The sequence below is a fragment of the Gymnogyps californianus genome, unplaced genomic scaffold (genome assembly GCF_018139145.2).
Source record: "Gymnogyps californianus isolate 813 unplaced genomic scaffold, ASM1813914v2 HiC_scaffold_65, whole genome shotgun sequence".
Lineage (NCBI taxonomy): Eukaryota > Metazoa > Chordata > Aves > Accipitriformes > Cathartidae > Gymnogyps > Gymnogyps californianus.
Window position 1 is genome coordinate 247,898 of NW_026114458.1, and position 16,377 is coordinate 264,274.

The following is a 16,377-nucleotide window of genomic DNA, read 5'->3' on the forward strand; positions in this document are numbered from 1 at the left end:
AGTCCTGTACACCTAAGAGCTTTCTTACAAAGCACTAGAGAGTTTGACTTTTCCCTGGTAGCCTGTTACTCTCTTATTTAATATATTTGCAGCATAGCACCAGAGTGCTGCACCCAGTAGTGTGCAATAGATTCAAAGTACCCAGCAAGTAATAAACATTCTGTGCTTCTGTGGCAGACATATCCAAGGTTTCTAGACAACAGGATCTCCAACCATTCCCCAGGGTGCCCAGAGATCCTGGGCAAATGTTCAAGCTCCTCAACAGAGAACATCATACCTAGAAAATTTTTATGTATGCTAATCCTAATAAAATGCAATTTAGTCTTTGGTAAAACATATTTTAAAATTTCATGAGCTACTTTCCTAGAGTGAGTTTGCCAATTAACCTGTGTTAGTAACTCAAAAAAGCCCCAATAATTATGTAGCGCCTGTAGTATTACTACTAAAAATCACTAAACTTGGTTGTTTGTCATCCTGATTCAAATTTTTTCATTATATTTTCCTATCAAATTTGGAACAATTAGCTCATAAATATAAGCATACACTATGCCCAACCATAGAAGTCTAAAAAATCTTAAAGATCCCAGAAAATAAGATTGTTAAAATAATACTGGAAATGCATATTTTGATTTACTAACCTGTGTGTTTCGTAAAAGTAAGCAGTGTTCCTGAAGATATTATTTGACTACTTGGTTATGTTTTGAAACTGCAACTTTCTTCAGGATATGTTTATTAAAAATTTTGTTTCTGCCTTTAAGGAAAGTGGCAGCTCTCTATGATAAACTTCTGTGATAATCTGTGATAATAATAAACAATTTTTGTGGTTCTGAAAGTTAAAAGGTAAACAGAAGGGAAAGACCTTTTTTCCCCCATGTGTACCACAGTATATGTAACCCAGACTGTGTGCACTGGCAGTCTATGGTACTAAGAAAACAGAAAATCAGATTACAGTTCTATTTTCTGGCTTTAGACACTCATGACATATTTGCATTCAGCTTTCTAAACTTATCATAATGAAACCCTCATACAGTAAGACATTGCTACATACATGTTCTCTCTGAAATGTATTCTTTGAATCACAAATTATTATCTTTTCAAATATGCCTTAAAAACAAATAAACAACAAAAAAACCCCTTATGAGGACAGAAGTTAGGGGAAAATAGCAATTAAAAAAGGATATTAACCATTATCATAAGCTGTTTTAGCACAATCACTATACAGTTCATCCACAAGCCATCATGGATATAATAAAGTTATTTGAAAGACAGCACTTGATGTAATGAGTAGTAATGTAAATGAGTCTTTAAAGTTTACTCTAAATAGCAGAAAAATATCTGTTCCTATTCAATGTTGTCAGTGTCTATCTCACAGGTATGTTGAGGCCATACTCTCATCGATAGTAACTAGAACAGTACTAATTAAGGCAGATGAGCAATAAAATGCTTTTTACAGAGTTTAAAGGTGGGGAGATGGGAAATAGCACTTCTCAAAAAATAATTGTTTCTAAAATTGTTTATATTTTGCAGGTGTCACATTACCATTTAATGAATAAATACAGTAATCATTTTCAGTAATCATAATTACCAAGACATTACACAATACACTTCCAATATAGTTTAGTTGTTTAGTTATTTCTTTTCCCCTTGATTTTATTTTCTAAAGAACACGATATCTAAATAGGCCCTTCTCATCAAACATTGATCCAACAGTTAAAGAAATGAGTAAATACTACAACATTTATGAGGATAGTGAAAATCACTAATGCTATTAATTGCTTTGATTTGTATGCCATTATTTTCTTAACAAATAGAGTCAGGCTAAAATGCCTTCTACCATGACAGAACGCTGGGACTTTAATTATATTTTTCCCCATGTTGCTTACAATACTTTTCTGGGATTTCCCATAAGGAATATTCTATAGTTTTACATAGCAAGTATGGGGTTTTTGCTTCAGTCTTACTTATATATTATGATCTGGCAGAAGCGTTTCAATTAATTTGTTCTTCAGAATAATTTATAAACAGCATAAGATAACTATTTTATTTAAGTATCCTTAAATCAAGTCAAACACAAAAACCCTAGTAAAAACATATAAATGATACAATAATACTATAATATTTTATAAATAGGATTTAAACTTATTCTTGTTGGAAGAATATGTTTAAAGATAAATCTACTTCTTGACCAGCAGCATGTAGAACAATTAATTTTTGATAAAAACCTAAGAGAAATGCTGTTCAGCTCTCATTAGAACTGTGCTAAGTATGAAATGGGCTGATTTTGTAAGTAAGTTAAGTGGCCCAGAGTTTACCTACAAATGTTCGAAAGAGCAAACCAGAAATCATCAGTATTATAAATGAAAATGTTATTTTATAATTTCCTCTGGAAAGGGAATTATCATCATGTTTCTGTCTCTTATTTCAGCCATATGATTGATAGTAGCAGGGTTATATACTGTGATATTTTGAGAGAATTTTTAATTTTTTTTATTTTTGAAAGAAAAATTTACATTCCCTTTGAGAGAATTTTTAATTTTTTTTATTTTTGAAAGAAAAATTTACATTCCCTTTGATACACACTGAGTTAAGCAGCTCCAGAACAGAGTCAAGCTGGAGAAGAAGCAACAAAAAGGAATATAAGGTACCCCAAAAGCATAAAGCCTGATTATCTTCAATATTGCAGAGAAAGCAGTCAAGACAATTAATAATGTTTTAATATACAGAACTCCAGCTTTTCTCCCTTGATCATCTGAGATATCAGTGGATTTCCCTGAAACACACTGCAAACATACCTGAACTTCTGTATTGGCTATGCAAGTATCTTAAAATTTCAGGGAGGACTTAAGATGCATAGATTGCCATGATTCATTGACACTAAAATTCATTGCCATTATTAAATATCCCTATACATTTAACCTGCTAACAGTTCAAGTGATCAAAATTACAATACTGAAAGTAAATATCTTCCTTACCTGTGTATACAATTTTTAGATTCAAGATATGCCATACCAGAAGCAGCATCTAATGAAAATTTCACTAACTGTTTGGTTTTTAGCTCATCCTTCTTTTTTCTTAAAAAGGACAGGAAATCTCCTCCTAGAGAAACAGACAGACAGACAATGAGACAAGAGAGAGAAATGTCAGTATTGTGTCTATTATTAGGGACACAAGACTGAACAAAATGCAGCTATCGGCTATTCTCCTCAACCCATCAGTCTGAAGTTAATTTAAGAAAAAGGAAGGAATGCACCAGATGTGGTTTCCCTAAGCACCCTTAAATATTAAGTGCTTAAAAGTGAAAACTGCACAAAGCATGACAGAAGTTAAGCAAAACCTGTGTTTTTGTTATATCAAAAATCTTTACTAGTATACATTAAATACACATTTATATGAAAAGTATTGACAAAACCAACTGATAATTTGTGATAAATGTAGTTCTCTAATTACAGAATGGTTGCTGGAAGGGTCTATTAAAATTGTGAATAAAGTAATGAGTTTCTACTTGTAGGTTTAGATACATTAAAGTAGTTGATTTGTAATTGATCATTTGTAGTGGTGTTTTCAAACTCTACACTGAAGCCTTTGGAAAGGTTACAAAGTGTTTTACTTCTTGTGCAATATTAACTGCCTATTTCATGCTGGCAATTAAAGGCAAACAATTATTACTGGGACTTCAGAGCCTTCTGCCTTGGAGGAACTAAGTTGCTACCATCTTGTCTGAGGAGGGGAAGGTGTCAGCATAAAGGATTCCCAAAAGGGAATTTGCATTTGCAAAAGAGTTTCAGAAAAAGTGATTTAGGACAAAGATAAACATGGGAGACATTATATAAACACTGCAATGCCAAAAAATCACAGCATAACTTTCCATGTCACAATAATTACTTGCTAATTTATAGCCAGCCATTGCTCCAGTCTTTGTTTCTTTTCACTTTGCACTGAACTGACTACAGCAATTCTCTCTCACAAGTAATACTCTATGACACAATCTGAGAGGTTATTGACCCAGTCTGGTAACTGACAAAAAGCAGATATAGCTAGAGAGAAGGAAGATGACCACTCCATTGAAATAGGTGTAATTTCTTCCACATGTAAACAGAATTATTCTGATTACAGCAGACAGTTAAAAATAATTTTTAAGCAATCCCTCCTCCACACACACACAAGCAATATTACATTCAGAGCTGACTAAAATTATTGATTATATACTGAGCACTCACTGCTCAGTACATAGGAATCATCTTTTAATAAGTATGATTATATGTCTATATGAATGTGAAATTCTTCCAGTGTTGACAAATTGTGGCATTGCTTGTATGGGAACAGTAAATCAAGGCAGCTTACAAAAAAACCCTGTAAGGTTATCCTAAAAAACAACTAACCAGAATTAACCAGTTTTCAATATTGAAAATCACATCACATAAGTGCATTAATCATATGCTGGAGGATGCCTGAATTTTGGTCCCATGAGACAGGGACACCTCAGGGCCCTGTCAGAACCAGGCTCCAGGCCATCAGAGCAATAACTGCCTTGCAAGCCTTGCCTTGCAAGGACTTTTATTTGAAAAATTGTATATAATCTTATAAATTCCATTCTAATATGCTTAAGCAAGCAGATGAAGATCCTAATTTCCATCAGCTCATTTTTGAACAGGATGGAAAGGTTCTCATTTTCTTATATTACAGTGTCAAATTGGCAGAGTATGAGCCTGTAACTTCCCAATACAAACATACCATCAGAAGGTGATTTAGACTTGCTAATTTATCTTCAGTGCTTGACATGCACTGCATGAATTTCTAGATTTTTGAGCAAAAATAGCACAGTATACCTCAGTTGTATACAGTATATTTTATGTTTATCATCAAAATATAGTTTAGTAATTCTAATGTCTCAAAATCACAATAGGGAAAAAAGTCACCAAGGACATGTTTTTGTTAGTAGTTCTGTTTACTGATATTTGTTACTGAATAAAAGTCATGAAAATGTCTTTTAGATACTCTTTTCAACCTTAATTTGAAAGCACTGTTAGCTACAGATGAAATAAAAAAAAGTTATTTCCATCGCATACTGTACAAAATATATTATGTCATTTCAGGTTAAATCTGATTATCCTCATCACTGTAACACAAATATAAGCTTAACTGTCCTTTAACAAAATTACTCTTACTAGCAAATTCTGACTTTTACAGTCTATTGTGGCCAATGTTTCATCTATTCATCTTCACAAGAAACCATCCACAGGAATATCTTCAAAACTAAGTTAAGAGGATTTCACTACAAGCCCTTCAGTATAGAACTCTAGCTACATGATCTTTATATGCTTCTCAAAACAAGTTTTACTATAAAAGCAGTAATTCACTATTTGCAGCATATAGTGTCAAAACATAATCTCAGATTTCATAGCTGTTAATAAAAATGAAATAGACCAATTAATTAGACTATGAAACAACTGAAACAAAACTAAATGATTTCATAATAGAAAGTAGTGCTTTCTCTTACATGTGGAATTTCCATTGTATTCTAAATTGCCACCTGTTATTTCAGTTAATGGCACATAACACTACTAGAAAATGAAACCTGCTCCAACAGCTATAACTGCTACAGAAATAATTAGACCATTATAGCATCACTACAAGCAAAAATCAACTAGCAGTTTGAGGTTTACAAAAGGATAAATAACAGGACTGAGTGTCTGCCTAATACAATAGGATTATTTTATTAAGTAGATAAAGTGTAGCACACAAGCAGGAAGCTCCATGAGAGCAGCCTGCTATAATTGGATTCATCCAAAAACAGCCTTTCATGTATTTCACTGTGAATGTGAAATATTTCTCTTTATATACAGAAATTTTAAGAGAGCAAAAATACCACGTCAGCATCTCCTCGTCATGCCCATACTTTATAGCATAAAGTTTATGCTATACTTTTATGTATATTTTATGTAAAAATATGTAATATTTTTTGACAATATAACAGTTCACTTAATGTGGAAAGCAAAAAGAATCTACTGTTTTTCAAGACTGAAAACCTTTCTATGATGAATGAAAACACAACAAAAAACAGGAAACAGCAATGAAATATGCTAAATCAGTTTACAAAATATTTAATTATGGTAATCTCTAACTTAAGGCATTTATGACCAACTGTAAATATGTACTTCAGTGTTCTCTTGAGCTGGTACCTATCCACTTGTTCTAGACAGTCTTGGTATTATTCTAATACCAGTATTTATACTGAACATAATTAAAATATAGTTATGAAATTATGATGGAAAATATATTTATATATTCAAATATATATATAAATAAAAAAGTGGGAGAATTTCCTTTTTTAAGTAACAACCATATTAAGCAGAAATTTTTTTAAAGAGTCCACTTCATTCCTCTTACAGACGATAATCACTTGGACTCAGCATGTTTCTGGCAGTACCACTGAATGGTCACCTAACAGATGAGCTCCATGATTCAATATTCATACCTGTTTTATAAGCTTTAATAACAATATTAAAATTATTTTTTACATGCACTTCTAAGTATTTATAAATTTGAGGATTCATACAGACTGTCTGAAGTCAAGAAATTCACATTTTCTTTATTGCTTTGTACCTTAAAACATTATGTATTATCAACAGAATACACCCAAACACAGCTACTTAAAACTATGAATTTTAAATATTAAAAATGCATCTGTAGCAATTCTAGAAAATACTTTTGTATTGGGTTTGCATGGCAAGGTTTTGGTAGCAGGGGGGGCTATAGGGGTTGCTTCTGTGAGAAGCTGCTAGAAGCTTCCCCTATGTCTGATAAAGTCAATGCCAGCCGGCTACAAGATGGACCCGCCGCTGGCCAAGGCCAAGCCAATCAGCAACAGTGGTAACATATTTAAGAAAGGGAAAAGAAGTTACAGGGGAGTTGCAGTTGCAGCCAGAGAGAGGAGTGAGAATATGTGAGAGCAACAACTCTGCAGACACCAAGGTCAGTGAAGAAGGAGGGGGAGGAGGTGCTCCAGGCGCCAGAGCAGAGATTCCCCTGCAGCCCCTGGTGAAGACCATGGTGAGGCAGGCTGTCCCCCTGCAGCCCATGGAGGTCCACGGTGGAGCAGATATCCACCTGCAGCCTGTGGAGGACCCCACACCGGAGCAGGTGGATGCCTGAAGGATGCTGTGACCTCATGGGAAGCCCGTGCTGGAGCAGGCTCCTGGCAGGACCCGTGGCCCCATGGAGAGAGGAGCCCATGCTGAAGCAGGTTTGCTGGCAGGACTTGTGACCCTGCGGGGACCCATGCTGGAGCAGTCTGTTCCTGAAGGACTGCACCCCATGGAAAGGACCCACGCTGGAGCAGTTTGTGAAGAACTGCAGCCCATGGGAAGGACTCACATTGGAGAAGTTCGTGGAGGACTGTCTCCCATGGGAGGGACACCACGCTGGAGCAGGGGAAGAGTGTGAGGAGTCCTCCCCCTGAGGAGGAAGGAGCAGCAGAAACAATGTGTGATGAACTGACCATAACCCCCATTCCCCATCCCCCTGTGCCGCTTGGGGGGAGGAGGTAGAAAGTTTGGGAGTGAAGTTAAGCCCAGGAAGAAGGGAGGGGTGGGGGGAAGGTGTTTTTAAGATTTGGTTTTATTTCTCATTATCCTACTCTGATTTGCTTGGTAATAAATTCAACTAATTTTTCCCCAAGTCGAGTCTGTTTTGCCCGTGACGGTAATTGGTGAGTGATCTCTCCCTGTCCTTATCTCGACCCACGAGCCTTTCATTATATTTTCTCTCCCCTGTCCAGCTGAGGAGGGGGAGTGATAGAGCAGCTTTGGTGGGCACCTGGTAGCCAGCCAGGGTCAACCCACCACAACTTTTTAAAAAAAGTAAGCAACTATTTGGCAAACTATAAAAACTTAAGGCTTTAGAAATGCTGAAGTTGTCACTTTCCTCAACATAGTTCATTTTCACTTTTCAAGTAATGGATCATTTGTGTGTAATGCAGTACTTTCACCAATATTTTTTTTTTAACATAAGTAAGTAGTAACAGAAACTGTAAATAAACCCCATTTTTTTCAGCTGCCTACAAAGATAGATAATTGTATTACTGTTGCAAAACTCAGTTAAAACTTAACTTCTGCTAAGCAAACCAAATAAAAGTTGCTATAATCATGTAAAGTTTTGCAATAGTAATATTAACATTGGTATTAATGAAGTATGAATGGAAATGCATGCTTGTAAAAGCAAAAGATGGAAGAAGAGATCAAGAGCTGAAAGAATGGCATGCATTGAGAGCCACAGACGTGATTAGCAGCAATAAAACAGGTAAACACTGAGAAGATATTGCTTGCACCAGGACCACAGTGCAGATGACTTGTTAGCAGAAAACTTGTGATGAGACCACAACACAGATGACTCATCAGCACAAGATCTGCATGCCAATAAAATTGGATGACAACAAGATTACAACACATTATATGTGCTGTTGCTCTTCCTGTTAACAGGAAGATGCGCTGTAGACATAATATATTCAAAATGAGGAAAATATTGACAATGGTCAGCAACCTTGCCTAAGATTTAAGGTGGGTCAGATAAGCTAGAGTCTGAAGCCAATGATCCCACCACAGCAACTACTGACTCCCAAAGGACATAAAGGCCTGTCCAAAAACCAGTCTGTCATCATTAGTTAAGAGGAACCCAGAAGTCATAGCAAGAAGTCAACAGCCAGCATCTTTTGTCCTCTGTGAATATGAGTGTGTAGATACAACTTATTTAAGAAATTAATTAAAATGAAAATCACCTTCCTCTTTCATGAAGTATTCCACTGAGTTTTGTTACATTAATCCCTACAATTGGACTATATTATTAAAAAAATTAATAAAATCAATATCCTTGAAAGATACTTTTGATAAGAAAGTAACGATGATCCATGTGAAACAGCACATACATGTAGAACAATTTTTTTTTAGTCTAAAGAAAATCAATGAACATTTCTCTCTAAATGAAGACACATTAATATTTTTATTTAAAAGTTGTTTTTAGGCAAAGCAAAAAGTAATAATATGAAGGAATACCAATAAATAAAACTAAGGAAACAACACTGCATACAAAAGTTCTTGCAGCTATCAAAATGCTTTGGCTAAATTTTTATGTTTGATATTGCTTTCATTCAAATTTCCAAAAGACTATCTAGTTGTTTTGTCTGCTTGCTGATGGATGAAATATACATTTATTTTTGTACAGTCTTGATACAAAATATAGTTTTGTTAAAGCCTAAAATATTTGAAAAGATAAAAATCAAATTCTATTCTCAAATATTACAATAAAAAAAGACTGTATAGCAGGGCTTTGGTTTTGTTCCATCAGAAAGAGAAGCTCTGAGCTGAAAGGAATTTTTAATCATCATCATCTGTTCCCCAACAGAGGAATCTGACTGTTCTCCCTGTTCTCTTAATATCCTCACAGATCAAAATCATGCAGCAAATAGGAGGAAGGCAGAGCCACACATGAATGTATAAGAGTAAAGAAAGGGGAGGGGAGGAAGAAGAACTGGGGTCTGTTTGCATGTGGGAGAGTTACAAGAGGGTTTGGGAAGGAGAGGGTGAAGTGGGACATATATGCAGAGAAGAAAGTCATGGGGGGTCTGACTCATAGGGTGATATGCACAACAGGAGAGAAAGTGGCAGGGGCAGAAGCATTGAAGGTTGCAGAGGAGTAGAGAGAGAAAGAAAAATGGAAACTGGAAGCTTAGCTGAATGCAGGAGGAAAGGATAAAGTAACAGAGATGAAAACTAGAGAAAGAGACAGAGTTCATATTTGTGTGAAGAGAAACTGTAGGGGTAGACAGAAGATGGTTTCAGCAACAGGCTGGGTATTGAGCCAAATAGCTTATTTGATTAAAGCCTATCTTACAGAGGAAAAAGCAAGATTTGAATTAAAAACAGACAGTCACTATAATTGTTAAAAATCTGCACCTTATTTCTAATTTGAATTTGTCTAGAATTTGACTATTTGTTTCTGTTGCACTGATTTTTGACAGTGTGAAGTAAAGATTCAGGATGTTACTGAAAAACAGTATAAAGATCTCAAATTTGCTGGCAAAACTCAGCTACTGATGATGCACAACACAACCAATGAGGCAGATCATGCACTATTATATTAAAGATTTAAGGGATCTCAAAACAGAAGTGATTGGAAAAAAACCTGAATGATCATTATAAAAAGATCTCACTGTCTCCATATGCCATAGAAGATCGAAAAAAAACCCATACAAAGCAAAGAACACAGGAGCCGAATCACATAACACAAAGTAAAAAGTTAAGTTTTTTAAACATCGGTCAGCATTCCAGGCCTATGAATGGAATCAGCTGTATCCCAGAGACAGCAGGGCTAAACTTCAGGCTCAGGTAAGACAGCGTATGCATATTTGAGTGAGCCTTAGACTACAGTGAGATCTCATTTACTCTAGGTAATAGTTCATTTAGACACTCCAACTAGCAGAAAAGCTCAGATAATCTGGATATTATACATTATATCAACAAATAAAATATACCTACCTCAGTCCTTGGTTCCAAATGGGCTTGTTAGCTTCAGTGCAGCTAACAGCAGAGATATATGGAGTCAGCTGTGATTTGGTGCTATACCCAAATATATCACTACAGAGCATAATACAGAAAATATGAGTAATTCCACAAAATTCAGCTTAGATTTAATAGGATGTATTAGCTGCATCTCAGCACCAGCTATACTGAATCTGTAGGCATTTCTCCACTTGATACCTTGTAGCCCTCCCTTCCAAGAAGGCCAAGAAAAGGGCTTGCTAGGTCAGGCAAAATACTGGGCTTTATTTGCAAATGCCTCTGACCTAATAAGCCCCCTGGAGCTAAAAAGTGCTGTAGTGTACAGAAAGCAGCAATGGAATCATCTTAATTTCAGAAGAGCTGGAGTGAATAAGCCAAGCTGAACCAAAGCCAACTGCAGATATGATGGCATGAACAGGGTGCAGAGGTAGCCCAAGAGCCTGAGTTAGGAATGGCTTATCAGATCCTGTTACAGGCATTATAGAAATAGCCATGCTGTTTCTGAACATGCCAGCATAGCTGCAACCATGCAGTGCTGCACCTGAGCTAATAAAAACTGTCACCTCTGACTTGTTTCTTCATCAGTGACATAGAGAATTTGCATCCCAAATGATTCTGTCCAAATCTGAACAGCTGCAAAGATGGATGTGATGACCTTGTTGAATTCCACCTTAAAAACTAGTTACGTATGTCTAGGTATAAGCTGAACATACATAGCTGAAACCTGAATCCAATGATAAATTCAGACAACCTTCTTTTGCTCTTTATATGTACAAGCATAGCTCTACCTGCTTGCAGTTGCAACTATTCAACGAATCTACTCCAATGTATGTCAGCATGAGCATAAATAAAACAAGAAACACAAACTCAGTGTCCAATTAATGTGTGTGTGGGTGGGCAGGTTGGAACCATGCATCCATTATCAAATAGAAATTTTATGGTTGTATCAGGAATGCATGCTAGTATTCCAGAGTAACGTTTGCAATGCACTTAGTATTACAGTGAAAATCCCAGAAATGTCCGCTGGGGGGAGGGGGGAAGGGGAGGGGAAAATCCCACTAAGAGCAAATCACTGATAGAATACATTAAATAAGGTCTGTGGCCATAGAATAGATTTGGAGAAGAGAAACAAATACTGAAAAATTATTTAGAACTGTATGAGGTACGGATCTGGTATGAAAAGGAAATCCAGTTATTAAAGGCTGTATCACAATATATATGCTAGAGGAAGCTAAATTCAGACTCAACGACAAGTCAGATTCTTGAATTGTCTATTTTTGAATGCTTGACTTTGTAAAATGAAAGTTCTTTTAAAAAATTTCTAGGGATGTAATTTTAACTATGTTAATTATAAGAATGCTTAAATACACAGAAACCTGAAAGAGATAATAGGCTATCTGCTTGTGATTAAACAGTCCAACAGATAAAAGGAGTAGGTCATGAAAAGTGTAACTGCAATCTTACTTCTACCACCTTGAATCAATAGTTGGAACTTATGAAGATGTTTGCATCTGCTGTCATTAGACAAATCCTTCTAGAGAGAACTGATACAGGCTTAACTAAAGTGCATATTTCGACAGCCTGTGCAGATTTTCTTTGCTGAAGGAATGCAAGCACCTTTGAAGGTTCTATAGGATATATTTTTTAAAGTATTTGCATGAAGTGGTAACTCCACAAGATTATACAACTAAATTCAAAATTCTCCACTCTAGAACACATAATTCATGAACATGTGAAGTTCCTTCCTCTACCTTAAGTCCTTCTTTTAGGGCAAGCTGAAATTCAAGTAAATTGAAATGAACATAAAGTAGGAGAAGAAAGAATTCTGTGGCTTGGGATTGCTTTTTGCATCTGAAAGATTTAATTTGATTTTTATTAGCTTTTCCTTAAACCTAGGAAAAGAAAAAACATCAGGAGTTTAGAAGGTCTCTTGCAATTTGATTTTGATTGTGTGGGAGATTGCATGATATATTATGAGCAAGTGAAAACAGAATTAAATGATCCTCATGGTTTCAGTGAATTAAACCCCCTTATTCTGAAAGCAGAAATACCATAGTAAGGTTCATGATCAGTGAGAAAAGTTGGGACTAGGAGATAATAGTGAAGAAGGGTGAGACAGAAGGGTATTCTAGCTTCTTCTTTTCCATAAAAAGATGCAGGGTTCATTCTGAAAGGAGAAAAGAGAGGGAATGATCTTTAGAACACTGACCAAGGGTTTCTTGTTAGTAGGTAACCACTAACATCTAGTGAGATATTTATCTGTGGTATATGTGTCACAAGAAATAAGAAACAGTTGGTAGAACACTCTCTTTTGTAGTCAAAGAAACAATTATTATGCCTCCTTACTCAGACAATGGTGCCAGTTGCTTATCTGGAAAACAGGAGAACACAGATCTTTTAAAAATATTCCAGTTGATTTTTTCTGTATTAAAATGTACTGTTTGGTTTTATGTGTTGCTCAATATAGGGTTTTTTAATATGTAAGAAAGAAGTTTATCTTGTGATTGATAATGGGCATATTTTATTAGACAATCATAAAATATTTCTTTGTTAAAATATTTTTTATGATCTCTGAGTCATCAGAAGAAATTGTCTTTAATCAATTTACTGGACTCTCTGTCAACTTGATACAAGAATCATGTGTAGCTTAATCTTTAAAAACCCTAAGTCTCTTACTCCTATGTTTTCAATCCAGTGGATAAAATTTCCCAAGTCCAGGTCATCATCAATGGTACCATCATGAAAAAATGGTTAGAATAACAAGTTCTGTCTTCTCAGGCCTTCTCCTTTCTCAGTCAATTTAAGGGACTGTCTTTTTCATTAAATGCTGTCTGAGAAGCTAGAAGGACTAGAGTGACCTCATACCAACCAGCTCTAGAAAAAGATGCCACAATCTGGTTAAAGAATGTTCCTCCCCTTTCCCCTTGTACAGATTTCTGCAAAGCCCACAGGACATTACTGAGAAGTGACCTAGCCCCTAACAACCCAGCCAAGAGAAGTGAGATAGGATGTATTTTTCCACACATGCATCTCCTTAAAGTAAAGAGAAGTTATAACACACATGCACAAATTAGATTAAGATACTTCCTTCATTTTTTGATAGGTGATGGACAGGGAAAAATATAACAAAGTCTTTCTCTATTGGAGTATTCTATGATGGATTGACACTGAGTGGATGTATGAAGTTAGTTCAACATGGCCAACAGCAAATTTAGAAGAAACTGAAATGTAAGTAAATGATGGTTCTTTTTCATTAACATATATAATTTCTGATCGACCTTTTCATTTTGGTTATATATCTGCAACATGCTCTGCTACCTTATTTATTATTTTCAGTTACTCATTGCTATGTCAACTTTCTTGAATTTTCTTCATCAGTGTGATCCTTTCTTTAGGAAGCATGTCATTTATTATGTTCTATTAACACACAAAAAATAAGGGATCTAGCTATAAAGGATGATTGTCTTTGACAACTTGTTTTATTTCTCTGCTATCTATTAGCAACATCTGGGCTGTTTTTTGTACTGGGACTGGCTGGGATGGAGTTAACTTTCCTCATAGCAGCCCATATAGCACTGCGCTTTGCACTTGTGGTTAGAATGGTGTTGATAATGCACCAATGTTTTGGCTATTGCTGAGCAGTGCTTGCGCAGCATCAAGGTTGTCTCTCCATCCCCCTCCTCCAAAGGCTGGTAGGCTGGGGGTGGACAAGAGCTTAGGAGGGGACATAGCTGGAACAGCTGACCCGAAATGACCAAAGGGATATTCCATACTATATGACAACATGCTCAGCAATAAAAGCTAAGAGAAAGGAGGAGGGGGGGAGGGCATTTGTTATTAAGATGTTTGTATTCTGAAGCAACTGCTACATGTATTGAGGCTCTGCTTCCCAGGAAGTGGCTGGACATAGCCTGCTAATGGAAAATAGAGAATAAATCCCCTTTGGTTTTGCTTTACTTCCCCACCCCCCCTTCTTCCCAGGCTCAACTTCACTCCTGACTCTTCTACCTCCTCCCCCACCGAGCGACTGAGGGAGGTGGGGAATGGAGGTTGTGGTCAGATCATAACACTTTGTCTCTGATGCTCCTTCTGCCTCACAGTTTTCCCCTGCTCCAGTGTGGGGTCCCTCCCATGGGCTACAGTCCTTCAGGAACTGCTCCAGTGTGGGGTCCCTCCCATGGGCTACAGTCCTTCAGGAACAGACTGCTCCAGCATGAGTCTCCCACAGGCTGCAGCTCCTGTCAGGAGCCTGCTCCAGCGTGGGCTCTCCACAGGATGCAGCTTCCTTCAGGGCATATCCACCTGGTCCGGCATGGGGTCCTCCATGGGCTGCAGGGTGGATATCTGCACTGATGTGGTACTCCATGGGCTGCAGGGGGACAACCTGCCTCACCATGGTCTTCTCCACAGGCTGCAGGGGGAATCTCTGCTCCAGCACCTGGAGCATCTCCTCTCCCTCCTTCTTCACTGACCTTGGTGTCTGCAGGATTGTTTCTCTCACAGTTTTCCTCACTCCTCTCTCTCGTTGCTGCTGCACAGCATTTTTACCCTTTCTGAAATATGTTATCACAGAAGTGCCACCAGCATCGCTGATTGGCTCAGCTTTGGGCAGCGGCGGGTCCATTTTGGAGCTAGTTGAAACTGGCTCTGTCCATCATGGGGGCAGCTCCATGATGGGAAGTCACCCCTGCATCCTCCCGCTACCAAAACCTTGCCACATAAACCCAATACATTTTTGTATATAACAATGGATGGACAGATGTTTAAGTATGCATTTGCCACTGTCTCTATTGTTTTCACTGATGACTTTATCCAGATGCATATTTTTTAATTCCATTTACATTTGGGACAATGGAAAAAAACAAACAAAAAATATTTCTGCAGAGAGAGTTAATGACAGAATCACTAATAGAATAGCACTTCTCTACATAAAGTGCTAAGTTTCCAGAAAATTTTTTAACACCTGAACAAAGTAAGAATCTGAATTGAAATCTGAATCTGAAATGAAAAGCAGAATAAGCCACTACTGAAACACTGAAACCCACATCAAAGCAGTCTCAAAAAGACACAGTAAGCACGCAGTATACATGTATTTGGGAAATAAGAACTGTAGAAAAAGTGCAATTAAACAGAACATTAAAAAACCTAACACAGGGAATTCCATGCTTTATGGAGCCGTTTCTAATGTTTTCTCAGAGAAGAAACTGTCATTTATTAATCACAAACTTTCACTGCTGTACACTTACAAAATACAATTCTAACTTAAACCATGCCATTTTTTGTCATTAAAAAGAATTTCAGAGTTAATCTGCTTAAACACCTTCAACTGTAAAGACATATAAGACAAAGCACAGATAAAGAAGCTGAGTGGTGAGTGAAAGTCAAAAAGGCCACCATCATTTTATTCTTCAAAGGGCAGCATTAAATATCAAGTCAAAGCACTAATAATAATAATTTTAGATAATCTCATCCAAACTTGTCATTAGAGAACAGAAAACTAGTAATATCAGAGTCACTGCTTTTCTGAACTGATCTAAGTGTTTTGTCTTTTTTTCCTCTGCCAACTTCTTCAGAGTTAGCATCCTTATCTTTTCTAGCTGATTTGGCCAGTCTCACAGTGTGCTAGCCAAGTTTTAACTGTCCAAAGAACACAGAAAAGTGTGATGGTTCGAGCACAATGTAACGTTACAGAGGGCAGGCAAGCATGGAAGTTATCCAGAGAACTTATAGCTCAGAAAAACACGATAGAATTAAGAAGTTTCTTGCAAACCCAAAGTCAGGAGACAGAAAATTTTTTTGATGGATTTGGACTGCAAACTGGGCA

The 16,377-nt window shown here is 36.7% G+C and overlaps 1 protein-coding gene across 1 annotated transcript in view; it reads right to left on the minus strand.

The window, feature by feature from the left end:
- The window catches only part of LOC127029049 (tyrosine-protein kinase Fer-like), a gene marked incomplete at its 5' end in the record, with an annotated part of 129,437 nt that overhangs the window by 36,705 nt on the left and 76,355 nt on the right, over positions 1-16,377 (minus strand). The window contains one exon of the mRNA XM_050914711.1: positions 2,973-3,096. Within this exon, the coding sequence (XP_050770668.1) occupies positions 2,973-3,096 (124 nt within the window). The remainder of the gene's footprint in view (positions 1-2,972; positions 3,097-16,377) is intronic.